The following is a 23,905-nucleotide window of genomic DNA, read 5'->3' as shown; positions in this document are numbered from 1 at the left end:
TTAGAACAACATGCCCCATGATTGCAGAGGTGCGGTCTCCAAAAGCCATACCATTCCCTGGCTCTGCTTTGCACCCTGAGTACATTTGCCAGGCTGGAATGTGTCCTTAAAACCTGATCGTGCCTGCTACTTGTGCGGGTGGAGGACAATAATATTATTTTTATTTTATTATTGGCTGTGATTTGCCCAGGTCACTCAATGAACTTCATGACCAAGTGGGAAGAGTTGAACCCAGATCTCCCAGGTCCTAGTCCAACCCTCTAGATCAAGCAGACTCCTGCAGTGCTGTGCTATGACATTAAGCCCTCGTAGAACAAAGGGTGTTAGAGAATTGGGGGAAAGGGAATAACTGAAAACTCTGCAGGCACCTGATGGGAGTTTGCCAAGGAAGTGAGAGGGCAGTGCTGAGTTTTCAGAAAGACTTGCAAGCCTTGTAAGGAAACTCCACCACCTGTCCTGTCAGCCCATGGGCAGGGGACCGGATGTAGGCCAGCAAGGTCCCTGTGGGTGCAGCTACCCACCTGCAATCACCTGACATTACTGTTGCAGCACGTAACCAGTTTTTTACATTGGCAGCCTGGCCTGAATTCAAAACAACTGGATTCCTACCACGTGTAATAAGATTAACATTTGGTCCTGATACCTGCCAACAAAAATTGTGGGGTGTGTGTGTTTGTGGCTGTGTGTCAGGATTTCCTTGGGTCCAGCAGCTGTACTGTCGGTTGGAATTACTACACTTTTATTGCAGGAGTGGAGAACTTTTTTCCCACCTTTAAGGGCCACATTCCCTTCTGGGTCTTCCATGGGGCCATATGCCAGTGCTGGGCAGAAAGAGAAGCAAAAGAGGGCAGTTAAGGAGTCTAAGGACATATTCCAGCAGGGCAAAAGCAATCAAGGAATGTGTAAATCATGGCTGAGTAAGGGGTGTGGCCTTTAAAAAGTTCCAAAAGCCAGATGGAAAGACCTGCAGGCTGCATTGTGCCCCCAGGTCTAACCCTTTGCATCCTCAGAAACACTTTTTAAAAATCCAAATAATAGGTTATTGTGCCAAGAGAACACCTAGAATAATGGCTTGAGCCAGCTCTGAATTTTCCCTGCTGCCTTTTTAAAAATCTCCCTTCGTCAGAAAACTAGCACTACACAGAATAAGCCATGTGCCAGAATGCTCCCTTTTGGTGGGCTAGTTTAGAAGCACTCCAACTGTGGTCCGTGGACTTCATCCAGCTCACACTTGGAAAAGTTGCAGAACAAGAGAGAATGTGTTTACTTGGCCTGAGACCTCCTTTCCCTCCCTGGAGGCAGAGATATGAAGCTCTTTTGATCAGGGCCAGATTAACAAACAGGTTTAACAAAGCCCTGCCCAGGGGACTCTGATACTCATATTACATTTGCAGGTGAAGTTGACTCATTTGTCTCTTCCAAATGTACCAGGGACTAGGGCACCTCTCAACAGCCCAGGCTCAGGCATGTGGTTTTCAGCACAGCAGTCAGAAGTGTGTTGGTCCACCAAGACACGTGGCAATTTCCAAGTGGTCCACAGTTCATTAGGATAGTTTGGGAACTGCTGTGTATATCTTCCTATATACAAAGAAGTACTGCTGTTGTCACGCTCTGCAGTGGCCACCACTAGGTAGTGTGGCCGTACCAACTGCAGCATAAGGAATGGCAGGCAGACCCAGGCAAGCCGTTTAACAGAGGGAGGGAGGCACCTACAGTGAGATTTAACAGAGCAGGTGCGTCACACAGCAGTTTAGCAAGTTGTTGTGTGAAGAGCTCCATTAAACAAGCCTGCAGGGATGTTGAAGAGGGAAGCTATACAGAGCAATTTAGAAAGTAAGCAGCGTTAGCGAGTGGAGTAAGCAGTCCCTAGCAATATCTTTCTACCTAGGAAATCATATATAAATGACATTCCTTCCCTGCACCTTGAAGGGGGGCAACCTGTTCTATCACCTCTGCATACCCACCACATTCAGAGACACCTTTAGAACACCATAGCCAGACACTGGAGAGACCTGTCAGGAGTAAGCATGGACCAATGGTACCAAATAGTATGGGAAACAGCCCTAGTAGAAAAATTAACCAACAAACTGAAACTGACATGGGGACAAATAGAAGAAGACACCTTCACCCCAGTATGGCTCCCCTTTATCACATACACAGCCCAACAAGACAATGACAATAATCCACCAACAGCATACAAATCAATATGGCTCACCTGATCCAAAACACCCACCCACCCAACTCACACACGAAAACTAAGATCACCACAGCCAATCACAAACAAACAACCACGCCATAGACCAACCCCAACCTCTCTCACCACCAAAGAAACACAAATGAACAGCATGAGCAATGCTGACACCAAACCCTACATACATTAAGCAAAATAGAAACATCGCCACCCAACCCCCACCCATCTTCCCCTCCTCCACCCCTTTTCTTCCTAATGTCTCAACAAATGATGTTTTTCTCTTTTCAAGAACTGCATGACACATTCTTTGTTGGCACCCTTTGGTTTTTTCCCTTTATTTAACCATTTTTGTTTTATTTTTCATTTCTGTACCGTATTCTTGGAATATGTTATTTTATACATGTACTGCCAACTGACCCAGGTTGGGAAGCTTTTCAAAGGTCTTGTGGAGTCTTGTTTTTTAGACCACCAATGTGCCCTTTAATGACACATTTAGGGTACGTATGTGTAGTGGGGGCAAACAATAAATCTTGTGGACTAGCAACTTGTCTAGAATTTTACCAGCTTGCCTTTGGGGAGCATATGAACAGGAAGGGATGGCCTTTGGGATACGGAACTTACAGCCCACCAGATATGGTTGGACTTGCAACACTCATCATCCTTAGGGCCGGCCCACCCATGGGGCAAGTTGAGGCAACCAAGTTGAATGGCAGGATCCACAGGACCAGCAGATCCCATTGTTCCCACTGTAGATCTTCACTCACGGCTTCTTCCCTGGTGGGGAGGGGAGGCATCATATTGTGCTCGCTTCAGGTGCCAAAATTTCTTGGGCCAGCTCTGAGCATACCTGACCGTTGTGCTGTGCTGGCTGCAGTGGCATAGCTAACTGCTTGGGTGCGTCCTGCAGCCAGGGGCGGGGCGAGCTGCCCGTGGGGGCGAGGCAAGCCAAGGCAGGGTGTGCTGTGTGGAGCCTCTCTGCAGCCTCCCCCTCAGTTGTAGGGTGGCTGAGGTGGTGGGCAGACACAAGCCCTGCACTGCTTGAAATAGCAGCGAAGAGCTTGCAGGCAGTCTGCCCGCCGCCTCCCCCTCAGGAGAGACGCGTGGCTCAGGCACACTGCAAGCCCTGCAGTGTGGCACCCAGTGCCTAGCTACCAGTGGTGTAGGAAGGGGGTGCGGTGGGTGCAGGAGGTTTTCTCCCCCCCCCAAAAAAAGTGCTGTGAGCCCAGTTGTTGTTGTTTTTTTTACCAACAATCAAACACAGTGAACCCCCCCCCCCCGGCGACTGATACATTGGGTATACATAATCAATAATAACATATTCAAATCAAGCATATGTACAATTTTATATACGTTAACACTCCTCCATCCACAAGGTTTATTTAACTTTTAACATTTTAATTTCCCCAAATTGTTGAAACCTACCCAAATAATTCAATATCTTCTCAAACCAACCCTCCTCTTTCTCGCTGACCTTAAACCCTTTCATTCTGTGTATCTTCACAGTTAGATATTCTAAAATTATAATGTTATTCACCCCTATCTCTTCTGCATTTTTCCAATTCCTTGCTATAACCTGTCTGGCTGCAGTTACCATCAATTTTACCCATTTACATTCCTCTTTTGTTTTTAACTTGGTGCTACTCAGACTAATAAGAACCATTAATTTAGTTATTTCCATGTTCCTTCCCACAATTCCCAATATTTCTATACCAATCTGTTTCCAAAATTCATTAACTAACAGACAATCCCACCACATATGACTGTACATTCCCATCACTCCGCATTTCCTCCAACAATTCTTACTTCCAGCTTTTGTAATAGTATATAACAGGGGTCTGCAACCTTTAAGACAAAAAGAGCCACTTGGACCCGTTTCCGAAGAAAAAACAACAACTGGGAGCCGCAAAACCATTACGACATTTAAAACAAATATATCTCCGGAGCCGCAATCTGACAGCGGGCGGGAAGGTGACGTCGGGACGGTGCGTGACTAACGCACGCACCGCCCCCATTCGACGCCACAGCCAGTACAGCGCCCGCCACAGTGAGGAGTGTCGGGGCGCACAATTTGCCTCCTCCCCTCGCTAGTATCCGCCCCAGAGCCGCAGCAAAGATGTAAAAGAGCCACATGCGGCTCCGGAGCTGCGGGTTGCAGACCCCTGGTATATAACCTTACAGGTGTATAATACCATTTTTGTACCAACTTCAACCCCTGTTCCTGGATTATCCTAGAGGCCGCAACAAAGGGTTGCACCCTTTGGTGAGCCCAGTTTTTAAAACACATATTTTTGCCATTTTGTCACCCCCTCCGTGATGACATCCGGGGCGGCCCGCACCCACCACACACACCCTGTCTGCGCCACTGGCTGGCTGGGGCTTAATGTGGGTTGGGTGCTGCAGAAGGGTAGACAAAGTTCTTTTCCCCTAAGCATATAGGAGTGTAGCTGGATCTGACAAATCTGCAAAGTGCTTGGGATGTGGAGGAGTGAGGACTAGCTGACTGACTCAGCCAAGGGAGAAAGATTCTTAGAGGCTTCCTTCGTGTCACGTGGCTTCGTCCTGCAGTCAGATGAGAGCCATGGATTGGCTTCACCCCTCCTTAAGCACATCAAACAAACCGAACAGGAGGCAGCCTCAGTAAGGATCGCTGCGTGTTCACACACCAGCTGTAAGCGGGGTGGGGAGAGTTTGTGTTATTTTAAAACATGTATATTTTTGCCTTTGCTTTTGAAAAAGAAAGAAAAAGATATTCAAGCAGGTCAACTGCAAATTGCATAATAAAAACACAGGATCAAGTTACTAAAAGAAAAAGGAAAAATGACATGGATTTGGCATAAGAAGAGCTCTTAGTCTAGCCTCTGGTGCTCAGCCAGGTGCCCCTGGGAAACTAACAAGCAGGACGCAAATGCCACAGCACTCTCCCCATTTGAGACTCTGAATGACAACTGCAACTCAAAGGCATGTTTCCTCCTTTCTAGCTAGGAGAAGGAAAACTCTGAATCTATACCTTTGCTGCCTTATGGGATAACTTTGGGAGAAGAACAGGTTCAGGAGCAAACCCTACACAAATCCAGAGTGGAGTCCCTAAAATGGTTGGATGATATAATAATAATAATAATAATAATAATAATAATAATAATAATAATAATAATTTATTATTTATACCCCACTCATCTGCCTGGGCTTCCCCAGCCACTCTGGGCAGCTTTCAACAAAATATTTAAATACGGTAATGCATCAGACATTAAAAGCTTCCCTAAACAGGGCTGTCTTCATATGTCTTCTAAAAATCTGGTAGTTGTTGTTCTCTTTGACATCTGGTGGGAGGGCGTTCCACAGGGCGGGTGCCACTACCGAGAAGGCCCTCTGCCTGGTTCCCTGTAACTTGGCTTCTCGCAATGAGGGAACCGCCAGAAGGCCCTCGGCGCTGGACCTTAGTGTCCGGGCAGAACGATGTGGATGGAGATGCTCCTTCAGGTATACTGGGCTGAAGCCGTTCCTTGTGTTAAGTTGTGGGTGAACATATCAGACAACATAGCGATTCTTCAAACAGCTCTTGTTTATTCACAAGCCAGAACAGAACTGAACTGAAGGGTTCAGCCAGCCTGCTTATATAGAGCTCCAGTACCACACAACTGTAACAACTTTCTGTAACTATCCAATCACTGAACATCACTTTCAATCCCTTATTTGCAAATGCGGACCTGAGTGAAAACTATCTACAGTATCCCCCTGCTGGCCCAGGGTGAGGACTTCAGTACATAACACCTTGTATGTATGTTTCTGTCTGGCAACTCCTGCAACCAAGCTGGTACCAAATGTATTGCTCTGCTTTCCTTTGGACCACATCAGGGAGGCTAAGAGGGGAGGTCTTGTCGCCTGGCAGCCCAGGTCCTCCATACACATTGCCCAGGCTTCTGTTTCGAGGAGGTGACTACAGTGCTGCTAACACAGCAGTTCGGCTTCAACCCATTGAGACAGATGGATGCCAACAGCTCCCTCTGAGAGTGGATGGAGAACGTAGCCATCATTAGTCTTATCTTCCTCCATGAATTTGTTCAAGGCATCCAAGTTGGCGGCTCTCCCTGCTTCTTGTGAGAGCAAATGCCATAGTCTAAATATCCTTCCTTGTGCCCTTCCAGCAAACAAACATGGTGTGCAATCAACACCAAGGATTCGTATTTGGCCATCACCCAGAAGACATTACCAAAAAAGAAAAGAAGAAGACCAAACCAACCCCATCTCTTCAGAAGGCACCAATCTGTGAGCAAAGACAGCTGCCGTCATCCCTCACACCTTGGCTGCCAGCTGTGTGCACTGCAATCCCACAGGAGAATAAGGAAGAAAAGGACAGAATCAATGTCAGAAGGGTTAGGAAATTTAGAGCTTTGTCCTGTTGCAATAATTTCTGCAAATTTGCAGAACAGTAGCAAGGAACTTTTTTTTTCAGCCAGAGGGCTGATGGAAGTTGTAGTTCAGCAACATTCAGAAGGCCGAAGGATCCCCATACACCTGTCCTCAAAGCTGAAAATCCCACCCTCTTCATTTAAACTTCCTTTAGACATGCTAATTTAGGAGATCTGGGCAAGTGGAGGGAATTTGCGTGAAAAACTTCCCAAGGGTTTTGGATTTCAATTAGTGGTTGTTCAATGCGTCCCTCAAACACGAATCTTTTCTACTCCAGAAGTTGGCTATTTCAACATGAAGGATTCCCATACCAGTCACAAATCTTAAAAAGCAGCTGCTGTAATATTGTCTCTGCCCACTGGAGGGAGGCAGCGGTGCTTTTTAAAAAAACAACAACACCGTGCTCACCTTTCAAAACCAAAACACATGGGCTTGAGAGACAGGAAGGTGAGTTGTGATGGGGAAGGCAGCTAAGTTCTCTCTATGTAGGATCAAATATGTGGAAATGCTCCACCCTCTTCAGTTGATGCTGAATGCCTTTGTTAATTTTTAAAGTGCCAGGAGGCTGCATTTTGCTAAATCAACACAGAAAATTGTGATCCCTTAATTTTAAAGACTAAAAGATCTGCTCTTCAGAGTATGCAGAGTATGCATATTCTGATTTCCTGGTATACACACACACACACACACACACACACACACACACGGGTGAGGAAAGTTGTAAACAGCAACATCAAGAGGAAATAAAATGCAGAAAAACTCCAGATGGTGATAATTAAGTTATTAACGGTGGCCATTCGCAGGCACGCACACACTTAATGATGTTGTTGATAACACAGCCATCTTGGCACTGGTAATCCTGTTGACACCTGTAGTGTGATTTTAAAGAAACCTTCATCCCAATTCAATCTGCAACTGAATCCAGGACTGAACCTAAGAGGAAATCGCATAAAGGTATCATCAAGGAGAGGTGGGAAACTCTTAGCCGTCCAGATGTTGTTGGACTACAACTCCCATCATTCCTGGAGATGCTGAGGCCAATGGAAGTTGGAGTCCAGCAACATCTGCAGGCACCACACCCATGCCATCACTTTCAATAATCAAGAGGTTTTTTTTTGGTATGTTTGCCCAATACTTTTCAAGCTTTTTGTTCTTTCTTCTGAGGGGGTAGGGGCAGGACCTTTGTTGGGGGTGGCAGAACTGACGTGATTGGTCAGTTTGTTAAGTATTTCTATTGTTTTACTTGATCAAGGGAGCAGCTGCCTTCCCCACCCAGCCCCCTTGGCTATGCCCATGCAGGGATGGGGATTCTCAGGCCCACAGGCAAAATATGGCCCTCCAAGTCTCTCTGTCTGGCCCTTGCGACTGTCCCCAGGCCACACCCCTCACCAGCCCTGCTTCTCACCCTCCTTGAGTGTTTTTGCCTGGCTGGGATGTGTCCTTGAACTCTGATGATGCCTCTTGCTTGCCTGAATAGAGAACAGAGAAGGGAATATGTGAGTGTTGGAAGAGCTAGCCCACTGCACAAAGGTAAGGTGTGCATTCATTGCTCTACCCACCTTAGTTCATAGCCCTGCTCACCCCGGTATGTGTCCCCCTCCCAAGGGATCGAGGCCCTCTGGCTGAAACACGTCCCCCAGCCCTCTTCTATAACAAGAAGCAAAAAATAAATGCACATCCCTGAAAGATGGAGACATTATTCTAGTTATCATGCCTAAAGAATGTGTCCAGTATATCAATATTTTTGTTTTTAACTAATTATGGTCACTGCAACAACAATTATAAAAAAATAAAATGGATGAGCAACAATACTCAAGAACACTCTGTCTGTGGAACAGAGAGAATTGAAGTCAATATGCTTCACATTCAAGATACACAACAATGAAGGCATCTGCATTGATTTAAAACAAAAACAAAATGGATTCAAGGAGAAGTTATTAAAATGACTGGATCATTTTTATTACAGTGAATGTTATAAATACATACCTATTGATTTGCACATGGATTGGAAGCATCTTTAGACGCGATAATGGATATTCTTTCAGCTGTGTGTATTCATTTTGATTCCATGGAACCCTCATTAAAGAGCAGAAAGCTTTTGAAAGAGATGGGGAGCATGTGTGTAAATTAACAAATTGTCCATGTTTTGCCCTCCAGCACATTCTGGATGTCCTCTTCTCTTTATGAACAGAAGGGTGGGGTGGAATTTTTACCACCAAATTGGCATTAAAAAGGTAAAGGCAAAGGACCTCTGACAGTTAAGTCCAGTCGCGAATGACTCTGGGGTTGCAGCGCTCATCTCTCTTTACTGGCCAAGGGAGTCAAAGTTTGTCTACACACAGTTTTTCCTGTTCATGGGGCCAGCATGACTAAGCTGCTTCTGGTGAAACTAGAGCAGCGCACGTTCACCTTCCCGCCGGAGCGGTACCTATTTATCTACTTGCACTTTGACGTGCTTTCAAACTCCTAGGTTGGCAGGAGCAGGGACCGAGCAACGGGAGCTCATCCCATCGCGGGGATTCGAACCGCCGACCTTCCGATTGGCAAGTCCTAGGCTCAGTGGTTTAGACCACAGCGCCACCCACCTGCCCTTTGATTTCACCACCAAATTATGCCTATCCCTCTCACGTAAATAATACCTGAGCTCAGGGCCATTCAATCAGTGATGTAGCATGGGTTGCTGGTGCCCACAGCAGGGCAAGTGTTGTGTCCCCCTGGTGGACTGGGCAGCTGGGGGAGTGAGACAGGGTGGTGTGCCAGGGCAGCCCGTCCGGAGGGTGAACTGAGCCCACCTCCAACAGGCTTCTTGCCCGTTGCCTCCAATAGGGATGCGGGTGGTTCTGTGGTCTAAACCACTGAGCCTCTTGTGGTTGCCGATCGTAAGGACTACACGTCCAATAGGGCTCTTCTTATGATTACCGTACTTCAGTTGGTGGGTCAGGCAGGGGGAACCTTTAGTGGAGTCATGGAGGTTAAGGCTACCGGTGGCTACTGGCCACAGTTAGTATGTCCCTCCCACACACACTGTTGGAGGTGGTATGCCTCTGAATGATGGGAACTGCGGGTGGGGAGAGGACAGAGGTTGGACGGCCATCTGTCAGGGATTCTTTAGTTGTGACTCCTGCATTTCAGGGGGTTGAGCTAGATGGCCCTTGGGGTCCCTTCCAACTCTACAGTTCTGTGATTCCACATTACCATCTGAAGAAGCGCACATACTGCCTTGAAGACCGTTAAACTCTGATCTACTCTGAAACTAAAATCACCTAACTGTAGCACTGGTTCTGAGTTCCCCTTTGAAGGGAAGGTCTCTCATTTTGTAATAGCCTAATAACAGTCCTTTCTGCCGCCCAGCGCAGGCCTTATCTCACCAAACGCTAAAGGATCACCTGGGTTGAATCATCAGGGTCATATCCTGCCTTCCTCAGTAGAATCCAATGCATTGAGTTGATCATGAGACTGGACACCAGGAGGTGCTACTCAGCAGTCTGAATCACTCTGCAGGCTTGGGGGAAAGAGCATGTCTCCTTTGTGCCTCATCCTTCCCACCTGGGAAATGGGGAGAGTAGCACTTGTCTGTTTCATAACCAGGGGTTACAGGTTATTCATGGCCATCTCCTTGGGTTCCTGACTCATAGGGGTTGTTTTAAGGATCATCCTATGTGTGTTCCAGCCCCACCACCCACCTCCCAAGCACCAGATTCAGGTATCTTAACTGGCAATGTGAAAGGTGTTTTTCCAAAGCAACATTGCTTTATTTATCAAAATGAGTGATTCATCACAATAAGCTGTAGTTTGGTCCACCAGCTCAAACTTCACAGATCTTCCTGAGTTGCCTACAACCAGTGCTATTTTTCTAGAGAAAAAGGTGCTGGAACTCACAATGAACACCTCCCTTGTTCTCTTAGAATGGCAATGGAGCCCACCTGAGAGATGCTGGAAGTGAGTTCCAGCTGAGAAAAAGCCCTGTCTACCACCATTTAATTTAATTGATCCTTATTAGTCATGTCCATTAATTTTAATGGGCCTGCTCATGGAAAACATTGGCTACAATCCTGTTTTTTGAAGAGTAAGTGCTGATGTCAGCCTCAGTCAGTGCCCTTTAGCCCTTCAGGTAGGAATTAGGTAGGAAGATGAGGTAGATAAGAAAAGGGACCACTCTTGATTTGGCTATATTCCTGCCGTTACAAAGACACAAGCAACAATTTACAAGCAGAGGCAGCAGCATTCATATATGATATTATGAGACTAGATCTCCCTAAATGTGTTTATGATTTAGTAAAAATTAGAATTAATCTAAGTTTGATTAAACTTTGTCGAGCAGGGAAACCCCCTGGATTTATGCTAATGAGCCACGCCAGCTCCTAGAGGTATCTGAATGGGCCATGATTAGACAAAGTCCATTAATGGTCCAAAAAGGAAACCATCAAAGGGCAACAGCCAGGCAAGGGGGAGTTGGGCTCCTCCTTTGCAGGGTGCTAGTTGTTGTTTAGTTATTTAGTCGTGTCCGCTTCTTCGTGACCCCCCTGGACCAGAGCACGCCAGGCACTCCTGTCTTCCACTGCCTCCCACAGTTTGGTCAAACACATGCTGGTATCTTCGAGAGCACTGTCCAACCATCTCGTCCTCTGTCGTCCCCTTCTCCTTGTGCCCTCCATCTTCCCCAGCATCAGTGTCTTCTCCAGTGAGTCTTCTCTTCTCATGAGGTGGCCAAAGTATCGGAGCCTCAGCTTCAGGATCTGTCCTTCCAGTGGGCACTCAGGGCTGATTTCCTTCAGAATGGAGAGGTTGGATCTTCTTGCAGTCCATGGGACTCTCAAGAGCCTCCTCCAGCACCAGAATTCAAAAGCGTCAATTCTTCGGCGATCAGCCTTCTTTATGGTCCAGCTCTCACTGGGTTCTAGTAGCCAGAGGCAAAGGCCAGGTTTAGTGTTCCAGCATTTAATGATATATGCTGAAGGGAGGTCCTGGGAGTCACTTAACAGCAAGAAGAAGAAGGAGAGACAGAACTCCAAGTGAGCTGGGGATGACAGGCTTGAACAATGAGATACAGAGGATGGCTTTTGGCTGTCCTTTGAAGTAAATGCTGCGCTTATGGGAGAAGCAGCCAGACCCTCAAAGCACATGAATGTTCAGAAATCCCTCCATCTAGGTGCAGGTTGTGTATATGTGTAAATAAAACCATGTATCATCAAGACACCACAGTCTCTGTTGCATCTCATTCTCCAAAGGGAACACAGAGACCCTGGCAAGCGATTCTGCAGCCCCTGGAATCTCACACTGATCATGGGACTTGGGGTTACAAGTAACAATGCACACAGACATGCCTGCAGCGTATTCATCTAAAATCCTTTGTCAGGTAAAATGCACTTGTGCAACAAGTACTAATTAGTTAAACTTCTGCTAATTATAGGGAGGAGCTATGACCACCCCTCCCACGAGTGTTGGTGATTTCATCAGTGACAGCTCACACATTTCTTTCACGAGGGCCGGAAACTTGAGCAGTGAGTTTCTCAAGATTGCTGAATTCTCAGCTTGATATCAAATGATATCAAATGCAGTGCTGCCCTGACCCGTTGCATGGGCTGAACAACTTCTCTGGGTCCCCTTATCTTGCAAGAAGCAAGGGGGTGCCAACTGAGAATGCGCCCAAGCTGCCTCCAATCTTGAACAATCCTGTGCAAATCACAGTCGGTGCGTTGGAACACTGGTTTCGTAGCCTCAGTTATTAGTATTGAACCTGTTGGCTGATTTGAGAAACCTTGATTAATCACTGAGGATCATATTCAAGTAACTCCACTCAGAGTCAAGCCATTGAAAATTATGGACCTAATTTTGTCATGTTCATTAACTTCAATGGGTCCACTCTGAGTAGAACTTAGTTGGGATGCTACTCTGTTTTAGTTGATTAACTCTTTCATTGATTAATCCTGTATCCCTTTTTACCTATCAAAAACTACAAACGGTCCAAAGTGAGGAGAGCATCCTTTGTTTATAAAAGACGGACACATAGTGGCACTTGTTTAAGTTGTGGGTCAAGACAACAGTGTTGTTAACTAAAGGTGTGTGTGTGTGTGTGTGTGTGTGTGTGTGAGAGAGAGAGAGAGAGAGAGAGAGAGAGAGAGAGAATATAATGCCTCTTTTCATATCTCACCAGTCACCCATCTCCCTGTGTTGCACAGTTAGCCATGCACATGTGAGTGCAGGCATCATAATATAAGGTTTCCTCTCTGCTAAAGGAAGAGGGAATGTCTTTTCTTGGAAGAGACTGTGCTGCATGGGGTTCTATGTATGTGTCACAGCCTGCAACCTCTCTCTTCAGATAGCACCCTCCCCTCTTGCATTGCCTGTAGGTCTCACAACAAGCCTTGTTTATGAAGAAGCATTCTCTCTTCTGAGGGAATAAAGCCTCTAAGACAGAGCTTGCCGCCTGAAGCTCTTTCAACTCACAATAGTCAATTAATTTTGTCATTAATTGATATGGTTCCATGTTTATTTTATGAATGCTTAAATTTTTTAATTTTTTAATTTTATTTTTTTGCTAGGGGCTAACAGCTCTGCTTGCATCACTTCCCATGAACGTAGCCAGGATTTTTTTTGGTGGGTGGACAGGCCTTTTGTTAGAGGGGGTAAAAAGGTAAAGGTAAAGGGACCCTTGACAGTTAAGTCCAGTCACGGACGACTCTGGGGTTGCGGCGCTCATTTCGCTTTACTGGTCGAGGGAGCCGGCGTTTGTCTGCAGACAGTTTTTCTGGGTCATGTGGCCAGCATGACCAGAGCAGCGCATGGAAACGCCGTTTACCTCCCCGCCGGAGCGGTACCTATTTATCTACTTGCACTGTGACGTGCTTTTGAACTGCTAGGTTGGCAGGAGCAGGGACCGAGCAACGGGAGCTCACCCCGCCATGGGGATTCAAACCGCCAACCTTCCGATCCGAAGCCCTAGGCTCTGTGGTTTAGACCACAGCGCCACCCGCATCCCAATTAGCTAAGATGGCGGCGCGTGTAGATGCAGCGGCTGGTTGCTAAGTAATTTCGTTGTCCCCGAGAGGGGGCAATGACAATAAAGATATTATTATTATTATTAGAGGGGGTAGAATCTCACTTTGTATTTTTGTTGATTGGGGGGCAGCTGCCCCTTCCTGCCGCCCTTGGCTACGCCCTATCCCTTTTATCCCTTTGCTCCTCCCCTACACCTGGCCAAACCTTGCTCCCTTTACACCTTGCCCACTTCCTCACCTATTCCCCAATTGCTGGCTTGGCTTGACCCAAGCTCCACCTCCCAGCCCACCTTTAAAAGACCTGCTTCACAGAGTGGCTTGCTAAACTGGTGTGTAGTGCTCTCCCACTCACCCTGCTGCAGGCATATTTAACAGAGGTTTGGAAGAGGCACATCTCAGCATGCAAACCACAGAGCATGATGGCACCTTAACTTTATATAGTAAGATAAGAATATTTGTATACTACAATTTCATATATATTTTTTTAAAAATGTAGCTAACAACAATTAAAATAAGAGCATTGCAAAAATTAAGCAAGTCACCAGCTGACTGTTACAGAACAGTATGTTTTTCTTAATTGCCCTCATAATGGTCATATAAATCAAACTGAGTTGTTTGCTGGATTGTCAAATTAAAGTATTTGAATGTTATTGTAACAATTGACTTGCATTTTTATAGCTCTGTCATCAGCCACTTTGAGCTTGTTTATAGGGAGCGTGGCATTCAAATTTAAATAATACATTAAAAGTTTCCCACATTCATCTTAATCATTCAGGTGTTTATGAATATCTGGGAGTGATTTTAGCTGATGAAAACGTTTTTTAAAATTGATGTTGTTGGACTACAACTCCCATCATTCCTGAGCTCTGGCCTTGCTGGCTAGGGGTGATGGGAGTTGTAGTTCAACAACATCTGGGGACCCACAGGTTGAGAAATGGCAGCTTTCATTCCTTTACGTGTCCCATGTCACGACACTAGCAGACCGTTCAGAGCTGACTCAGGTGAAGAGATGACATAATCTGCCACCTCTTGTGGGTCACTGTCTTGTGGGTTGTGACATGGTAGGAGTGTGCCCTTTGTAACTGGGCCACGCGGAGAAACAGGTTCCTCCTACGTCACCTCACGAGAGCCCTCTGGCAAACACAGTTGTGAGCTCTGGAAATAGACCCGATCATCCCTAGTTCTTATCCCATGCCTACTCCCAAACCCAGTTAGTCCTACCTAAGGAAGAGCTACTGAAATTTATGGGCAACTAACTTAGGTCCATCAATTCCAGTGGGTCTGCTTTGAGGAGGACCTAGTTGGGATACAAATCACACAGCTGCTCTGGAAGACGAGGAGCCTTGGTGCAACACCAAACCATTCTTCCAATGTAATAATAATAATAATAATAATAATAATAATAATAATAATAATTTATTATTTGCACCCCACCCATCTGGATGGGTTACCCCAGCCACTCTGGGTGCCCTCCAACAAAGACCAAAAATACACTAAAATATCACACATTAAAAACTTCCCTGAACAGGGCTGCCTTCAGATGTCTTCTGAATGTCAAGTAGTTGTTTATCTCTTTGACATCTGATGGGAGGGCGCCACTACTGAGAAGGCCCTCTGCCTGGTTCCCTGTAGGCAATGTAGGCACAGAGAGCCTGAATTCAGATTGTAGTCATAGTCTCTCTGTGTGTCTGTGTGTGTGAGAGAGAGAGGAGGAAGGATGAAAGCTCCCCTACCACCTGGGACCTGATATACGTTGGGGTTTGTCTACCCTCGCTATTTACGTTTTTAAAATGCCATTCAGCTGCCTTGCATACATTGGTGGAAAGGCAGGGTAGAAATCTATTTTTGTTATTAAGTAATATTAAGGTTGCTTCTGATACATGACAGAGCCTTCTCAGTGGTGGTTTCCTGGCTGTGGAATGTCCTGCCTAGTAAGGTGTGCTTGTCTCCATTATAATTAACTTTCAGGAGGAATTTTAAAACATTCCTGTTTACATGGGCATTTGAAACTCCTGGCAACTTCAAGATGGATAGGGAAATGTTTTTAACTGTAATTGTTTCTCAAATGTTTTCTAATCTGTTTTGCCCTGGGGTTCTTGGGGAGGAAGGGCAGGATATAAACTCAATCAGTCAATCAATAAAAAATAATAACAATAATAATTGCATCCAATCTGAGTCCTACTCAGAGCAGACCTACTGAAATTAATGGCCCTAAGATAGTAAAATCCATTCATTACAGGGTCCTGCTCTGAGCAGGGGGTGGTAAGATACGGGGGCTCATTGAGACATCACCATTGGGATTCCAAGCCTCTAATTTTATACCAGCAAGATAGAATTCTGTAGGAAAAGAGAAGGTCAAATCCAGTCTCTTCGTTAAGTTAATATCACAAGCCAAGTCTATCGCATGACAAAAGAGTACAGTACAAGGGACTGGTTGCTGCAGGAAATATTAGCTGGAGATGCTTCCAGGATGCTGCAATGTGAAGCTTAAAGGTAAAGGGACCCCTGACCATTAGGTCCAGTCGTGGCCGACTCTGGGGTTGCGGTGCTCATCTCGCTTTATTGGCCGAGGGAGCCGGCGTACAGCTTCCGGGTCATGTGGCCAGCATGACTAAGCCGCTTCCGGCGAACCAGAGCAGCACACGGAAGCGCCGTTTACCTTCCCGCCAGAGTGGTACCTATTTATCTACTTGTACTTTGACGTGCTTTCGAACTGCTAGGTTGGCAGGAGCTGGGACTGAGCAACGGGAGCTCACCCCATCGCGGGGATTCGAACCGCCAACCTTCCGATCGGCAAGCCCTAGGCTCTGTGGTTTAACCCACAGCACCACCCGCGTCCCTGCGCCACCTGCGTCCTTAATGTGAAGCTTAGCAGATGCCCAATGATGCTGACCCCTAACCCCGTTCTTGAGTCAGATAAACCTGAAAGCTTCCTCGGTACAAGAAGTGGGAACCTTTGAAGGCCACAGCCCCTTCTGGGCAATCTTCTGAGGGCCACATGCCAGGGGTTGGCGGAGCAAGAGACAAAAGCGAGTGGAGCATATTAATGCAAGGACCAATGGGTGTGGCCTAGCAAGAGTTCTGAGGGATACACAGACAGGCCTGGAAGACCACATCCAGCCCTTGCCCTGAGCTTCCCCACCTCCGCTCAGTACTGTGCTAACTTTTCACTGATCACCAGAAAGCTTTCACACAGCTGTTTCTTTCGGACATGTGTGTTTATTTTCACACTTTGGTCACAGCCACGTTAATTGTGGTGTCCGTTTACATTCCAACTGCTTGTGATCCTCCTCTCAGATGTCTTGTCATCGAGAGCAATCTTCAGGGGCCAGCCATAGACCTGATGTGCACATCTGCAAGTTTTTGCCTTGTGTGTTCAGTCAGATGATTATCAGCTACTTTCATCACTTGGCGTGCAGAGGTGACTAAGGAGGAGAGGCGTGTAACCGTGCACTTGACAAAGAGCCTTGGAGGCTCAAGACTGATCCGCAAGGCTTCGGTCCTGCACTCCTGGACTTCCCCCTGCTTTGTTTGGGTTTTGTAAGGCAAACCTGCCTTGTCACCATTCCTGATCACTGCTCATGTAAAAAAAAAATATTCCTGGAATCATAAAATCAAAGGCTGTGAAATGTCTTCTCAGCAAAAAGGAAAGCACGCTGGTTGCGTCTTTTAAACAAGCACGCCTGAGTGTTGTAGAACAGCGGTGGGCAGCCCCTTCCCTCACCACCCCTGCCACGTCCCTCACCACGTCCCTCACCACCCTTGCCCCACCCACTTTTACATCTGGCCCCGCCCATCCCTGGATTACAGCCCCCAGTCTATAAAAGTACAGTAGTACCTCGGGTTAAGTACTTAATTCGTTCTGGAGGTCCATTCTTAACCTGACACTGTTCTTAACCTGAAGCACCACTTTAGCTAATGGGGCCTCCTGCTGCCGCCGTGCTGCCAGAGCACAATTGCTGTTCTCATCCTGAAGCAAAATTCTTAACCCAAGGTACTATTTCTGGGTTAGCCAAGTGTGTAACTTGAAGCATATGAAACCTGAAGCGTATGTAACCTGAGGTACCACTGTATTCCATCCCTATTGGGTTGAGAGGCTGTGTTTGTTTCCCGCATTATTGCATCTCTGCACTGTGGGGGGAATGTCACTGTCAAATAATCTATGCCTCACTGGAGATATACGAAGAGGCAGTGCGGTTTAAGGGTTGGAGTGTTAGGCTATGTTTGTGGAGTCCTTGATTCACAACTGCACTCAGATGCAAAGTTCGCAGGCTGTACATTGCTGAGCCAATCACTATCCTTCAGCCTAGCCTACCTTGGAGGACTGTGGTGAGAATAAAATGTGCATGGGAATAAAAAATGAGAGGTGTGTGCACCTTCCCACAGCCCCCCCCCCCCCGCCATTGTAATCCTTCAGCAGGAAGGAGGATGGGGGCAAAATTAAAATTAGTTGGCTCTGCCTATTCTTGGCTCTGGCTCCACTTCCTGTTGGCCGCCCTGCCTTCTGCCCTTATCAGTCCCATGTAAAACTGCCGAGTCACCCGTCACTGAAAGCCCTCTTGAAAAATAAGTTCTGCAAAGCTAAAAGCAAAAATGTTAGACAAACTTGTCTACATTTGACCAGGAGCTGATCCCATAGAGATGGAGCCACCACACCGAACCCCCAGTTTGCAGGATTCTTAACAACACTGCTATGGAAGCGTACAATTGCAGGACAGGTGCTTATACAGTGGTACCTCAGGTTACAGACGCTTCAGGTTACAGACTCCGCTAACCCAGAAATAGTAGCTCGGGTTAAGAACTTTGCTTCAGGATGAGAATGGAAATTGCGCAGCAGCGGCGGGAGGCCCCATTAGCTAAAGAAGTGCTTCAGGTTAAGAACAGTTTCAGGTTAAGAACAGACCTCCAGAACGAATTAAGTTCTTAACCTGAGGTACCACTGTAGAGGCAAGGGGGCGCTTCAGGTAACCTGGCCCCCAAGCTGCATTGGACTTTAAAAATACTGTGCTGAAAACAAAACATTGAATTGAGCCCAGTAAAGTAGCAATTAAAACAAACAAACAAATGTTTTGCATGCCTCTGTAAGTGTGCAAAAAGCAATGGGTTGTATATAAAGCTTGTTCTATGCCGTGGAGAGCCATTGATAAATAATGGACATGGCCAACTTAGATCAGGGTCTACTCTGAGTAGGACTGAGTTGGAGACAATAGGCTATTCACACACACACACACACATTACCAGTTTGTTTCCAGGACAGGTTCAAGGATTTTGTGTTAATTCCAAAAGCCCTAAGCAACTAGGATCCAAAGTACATTAGAACTACCTGATCCCTTATATTCCACCTTAATTCTCTGATGGGGCACTTATGGGGTTCTCCATACTCTTCAGGGTTTGGTTGACCTTTACTAGGTGCCCTGTGGAACTCACTGCCACTAGAGGTTTGGGCAGGAACCATCCCTGCCTTTTTTCAGACATCCTCTGAAAACTATTGTTTAGACCTGCCTTTGCTATATGAATTTCTTTTGTTAACCAACTGGTATCTACTGATTCCTTTTTGATGTTTTTAAAAAAATTAATTTTAGAGGTATTTATGTATCAATTTTATGCTATTTTGTAACCTGCCTGGAGATTATAAAGGTGAGATTATAAACATTTAAATAAGCTATAGACTATAGAAATATAAACTTAGGGATGCTGGGGTAGTGGAATTCCCAAATTGGGTGGGGGGTTGCTAGATGACCTCTGGATTCCTTCCAGCTCCCTGATTCTGTCTACCATGTGCCTAGCTGATCTCTTTTCAAAATCTTTGCTTCAGCTGGGATTCACTTGGGAGAGCTATGAAAAAGGTCAGAGGGTGGGAAGTGAGAGAGGATGTCCTGACCCACATGCGAGTGGTTTGGTGCAAGGAAATGAAAGAAGGATGTGAAAACCACCAGAATGGCCAGTTCTAGTGCTTTATTAATGAAAGGTGTAAACTTACAACACAGCCCTTTACAGACTCCAGAGGGATGCCAAAGCACCAAGCTGTCGCCATGACTTGTCTGCTAGGCGCCATTAAAGATTCAAGGAGGTAGCCGTGTTGGTCTGACGCAGTCTAAATAAATTAAAAAATTGTCCAGTAGCACCTTAGAGACCAACTAAGTTTGTTCTGGGTATAAGCTTTCGTGTGATGCACACTTAGGTGCTGTTAAGTTACTCATTAAAAGGTAAAGGTAAAGGGACCCCTGACCATTAGGTCCAGTCGTGGCCGAATCTGGAGTTGCAGTGCTCATCTCGCTTTATTGGCCGAGGGAGCCAGCGTACAGCTTCCGGGGCATGTGGCCAGCATGACTAAGCCACTTCTGGCAAACCAGAGCAGCGCACGGAAACGCCGTTTACCTTCCCGCCAGAGAGGTCCCTATTGATCTACTTGCACTTTGACGTGCTTTCGAACTGCTAGGTTGGCAGGAGCTGGAACCGAGCAACGGGAGCTCACCCCGTTGTGGGGATTCGAACCACCAACCTTCCGATCGGCAAGCCCTAGGCTCTGTGGTTTAGACCACAGCACCAACCCGCCTCCCTTAAGTTACTCATTAACCCACCCCTGGCTTAGAGGCCCATTCCCAGCTCTTCATCCATCTCCCAGGTAAGGGAGTAGCTGCTGGCTCCTCCCCCACTAAAACTAAGGCTTCAAAGCAGGTAAACGTATATGAGCTCATTCTTGCAGCTCTTGACTATTAAGATGGCATTTATAGGCCTTCTGGAACATTTTCACCATTTGGTTCTACACAGGGGACCACTTGCTTCTGTCAAAATTAAGTAATTTATCCATAGGAGGGGGGGTGTTATTTCACCCACTCCTCGACTTGCATCTTGTCACTGCAGTAAATGAAGAGAGAGAGACAGACAGAGAGAGAAAGAGAACGTATACACTTGGCTGCCCTTCATGTGGCTAAACACTCTTGTTGCCGATAACCACCAGCCACTAAGTTCCTGGAACATGAATCAGTGCTCTGAGCTCAGGAGCCTGTCGTTAACCGTGACAGAGGAGACAGCTCTGGGATAATGTGCAGCAGGCTAGCTTTTCTCTTTAATAGGGTTACCAATGGCTTGTGTGCCATCATGGCTTACTCTAGGGGCAGGGGAACCTTTTATCAGTCCCTTCCAGGTGAAAAAGTGCACCCGTATAGCCACAGCTCTGGCATCACGATTGGTGTGTTTCCCTGCTCCCTGGTGTCCACTCCCATAGCCCTCATCGTGCATGGTTCCAGGTTTCGTGAAAACTTCCACATGTACAGCTGTATGCTCAAAAGCCCCGCTTCCCTGCAGTACTCTGCACTTTGCAAATGACATGAGAAGCATGGCTGCTTGCTCTGGTTGCTTCCAAGCACTCCGAGTCTTTGTGAGTGCTATAAAGGTAAAGGTAAAAGGACCCCCGGCAGTTAAGTTCAGTTGCGGACAACTTTGGGGTTGTGGTGCTCATCTCGCTTTACCGGCCGAGGGAAATGGCATTTGTCCGCAGACAGTTTTTCCAAGTCATGTGGCCAGCATGACTAAGTCTCTTCCGGTGAACCAGAGTAGCGCACAGAAACGGCATTTACCTTCCCGCTGGAGCAGTACCTATTGATCTACTTGCACTTTGACATGCTTTTGAACTGCTAGGTTGGCAGGAGCTGGGACCAAGCAACGGGAGCTCACCCCGTTGCGGGGATTCGAACCAGCGACCTTCCGATCGGCAAGCCCAAGGCTCAGTGGTTTAGACCACAGCGCCACCCGCATCCCCTAGGCTGGGGATATGCTGGTTCAAATGCCCATTCACAGCAGAAATTAAGCTTGCTAGGTGGCTTTGGGACCTGTCATGTAAGCCTAATCTACCTCACAGGGTTATTGTGACGATAAAATGCAGTTGGCTAGGGGCAGGTGGACAACAACGACCCCATACCCTAATCCTGAGCTCTTTTGCAGAAAAAGATGAGATGGAAGCATTAGCACAGCAGCAGCAACAGATGCCAATGTATGTGGCTTTTTAATGTGTTATTTGATATCTGATATGTTTTAGGCGCACACACTACACACCCCATAAGGAACTGCATAGTTCAATTGGAGGAGCAAATGCTCTGCGTTCAGACGACCCCAGGGTCGCTCTCCAGGAGGGGCTGGGGAAACACTTCTGCCAGTCAGCAAGGCAATACTCGGCTAGCTGGACCAGGATTCAGTATAAAGCAACTTTCTGGGTTCCTTTGTTTTGCACACAGAACGTGTAAGACCCAAAATCCCACTTGGATCCTACAATAGCTTTGTTGTTGTTGTTTAGTCATTTAGTCGTGTCCGACTCTTCGTGACCCCATGGACCAGAGCACCAGAGCACAATAACTTACAGAAGGAAATACTCCTTGTTCCTTCCCATGGGACATCCAAAAAGTATAGAACAATGCAGCTGCATAAGGGCATGAATAATTCCCAAAATATAATTACAATCGAGCCTCTTAAATATGTAAAAGTATGCATTCAATGAGAGGCGTGAACTTGCTTTTGCTGGGTTATCTCATTTATATTAGGTCTAACTTGAGACAAACAAACTCTCATCTCCTCATCAACACAAATAAACCTTTCTGTTTTCTGATCTTTAATATTTGTCAGAATTGAAAATCCCTGTTCCCAACAATACATCATGGAGAACTCTAGAAGAATAGCCAATGCTCTGAAAAGAGGCATGGGTACTGCTTCCATACTACATGGAAATCTTTAATGTTTCTTTGATTGTCCCTGAATCTTCCTGCCTCACTTACCATCCTCTCCTTCCACACCAGTGTGGGGCACTGCACCCTTAAAAACCACTATAAGTTTATAGTATAGAGAAACTTCCAGCTCTGAATGGCTGGAATGTAGTCTTCTGTAGAAAGGGAAGAGGCACATCCATTGTTCTGCCCACTTTTGCCCTTGACCCTGCCCATCCATGGGCATATGGCCCCTGGAAGGTAGTTCACAAGTGAATTTGGCCCTCGGACTGAAAAAAGCCCCCACCCCCACTAGATATTGACTAGAGGGACCGATGGTGTGACTCAGTACTAAGGTACCCCCCCACACACAGAAGACTGGGTGAGATAGGATGGCAGACTTTACTTCTGTTAACCTGTTAATTCTGTGGTTTTCTGAAGCTGTGCAAGGGTGATGATTGAGAGATTCAGCAGCTATTTTTTGCACTGGACTTGAGTGAGAATGGCCCCCAAAGCCCTGCGGCCGGGGGATAGACTGCCTCCGAGTCGGCAGGCTCTATCCTCAGCTCTTCTGTCTGGAAGATAAATCTGCACAGCGTCTTATGAATGCGGCTGAGACCCAAACATAGACCCAACTTCCAAGATAAACCCATCATCACATCTCGCGGGGATGAAATCCAAATGCGTAAATAGCGGCGGCGCGGGGTTAGTGTTTCCTTGACTGGCTGCCTCTGAAGCTGAACACTAGGATTAAGGAAGGCAGAAGGAGAGGAGGCGGGGCCACGGAATGGCCCTTTAAGGGGCCGGCCATGCGCAGGCCGTCCCCTGAGCAAGCAGGTAGAGAGCGAACGAGAGACGAGCTGAGCCTTCCGCAGTTTTGCCCGGAGAGGCGGAGAGAGCAGAGCGGAGCGTAAAAGCGCAGCAGGCATCAGCCGCCGCCGACCATCGTCCCGAAGCAGGAAAAAAAGAGGAGCCCGTAGCGACAGCAAGAGCGCAAGGCCTCCATCGTCCGACCCCTTCCAGCCCCGGCTCGGCTATGGGGAAGATCCAGCTCTTCGAGATCCGCCTGGGCGACAGCCGCGTCGTCTACAGCCCCGGCGAGCCTCTGACTGGCACGGTCACCGTCCGCCTGGCTGGAGCGCTCCAGTACCGCGGTGAGCGAGCAAGTAGGGAGGGAGCGCCGGGCGGAGGGGAGGGGGACTCCGTTTCCCACGTCCGTTCCACTACCCTCTCCATGTCTTCCTATTCCCATTAACCCTCTGCGCGAAGCCTGCTCGCGAATAGGTGCAGGGGTTCACAGCTGTCGGGACACTTTTTTGGGTGGGTGGGTGGGTGGGGGAACCTTTCCACCTGTCGTCCATCTTCTTTCACTCTCTAAGCCCCCTTGCAATTAGGTGCCGAGGCTCACAGTCGCGCCAGGATTACTTTCTTCTTCCCACTTTCTTTCGTGGGGGAGAAAGAGGAGTGGCTTTGATGTGCGCGCAGCGGGGGGAAGTTTAATTACGGTTGAGGAAAATATCCTCTGTCTATGCTCAGGAACTGTATTGTATCTTTGCCTGGTTTGAGCAGCGAGACTTGATTTTGGGGCGTTGAAGGAGGCCTTAACGTCAAAT

At 47.0% G+C, this 23,905-nt stretch overlaps 2 protein-coding genes across 3 annotated transcripts in view; one reads left to right on the top strand and one right to left on the bottom strand.

Annotated features, from left to right (window-relative positions):
- The window catches only part of SLC31A2 (solute carrier family 31 member 2), a 989,995-nt gene that overhangs the window by 119,369 nt on the left and 846,721 nt on the right, over positions 1 to 23,905 (bottom strand). The window lies entirely within an intron of this gene.
- Positions 23,031 to 23,905, top strand: part of ARRDC1 (arrestin domain containing 1) — a 53,710-nt gene continuing 52,835 nt past the window's right edge. Inside the window, exon 1 of one of the 2 annotated variants that reach the window (XM_028715349.2) lies at positions 23,031 to 23,446. In XM_028715349.2, coding sequence (XP_028571182.2) covers positions 23,329 to 23,446 — 118 coding nt within the window. In that variant the 5' untranslated portion in view covers positions 23,031 to 23,328. The remainder of the gene's footprint in view (positions 23,447 to 23,905) is intronic. The other variant, XM_028715348.2, reaches the window with a different exon arrangement.

Source organism: Podarcis muralis, chromosome Z, assembly GCF_964188315.1.
Source record: "Podarcis muralis chromosome Z, rPodMur119.hap1.1, whole genome shotgun sequence".
Taxonomy (NCBI): Eukaryota; Metazoa; Chordata; class Lepidosauria; order Squamata; family Lacertidae; genus Podarcis; species Podarcis muralis.
The sequence above is the reverse complement of the archived record's forward strand: the minus strand, read 5'-3'. Positions and strand labels throughout refer to the sequence as shown.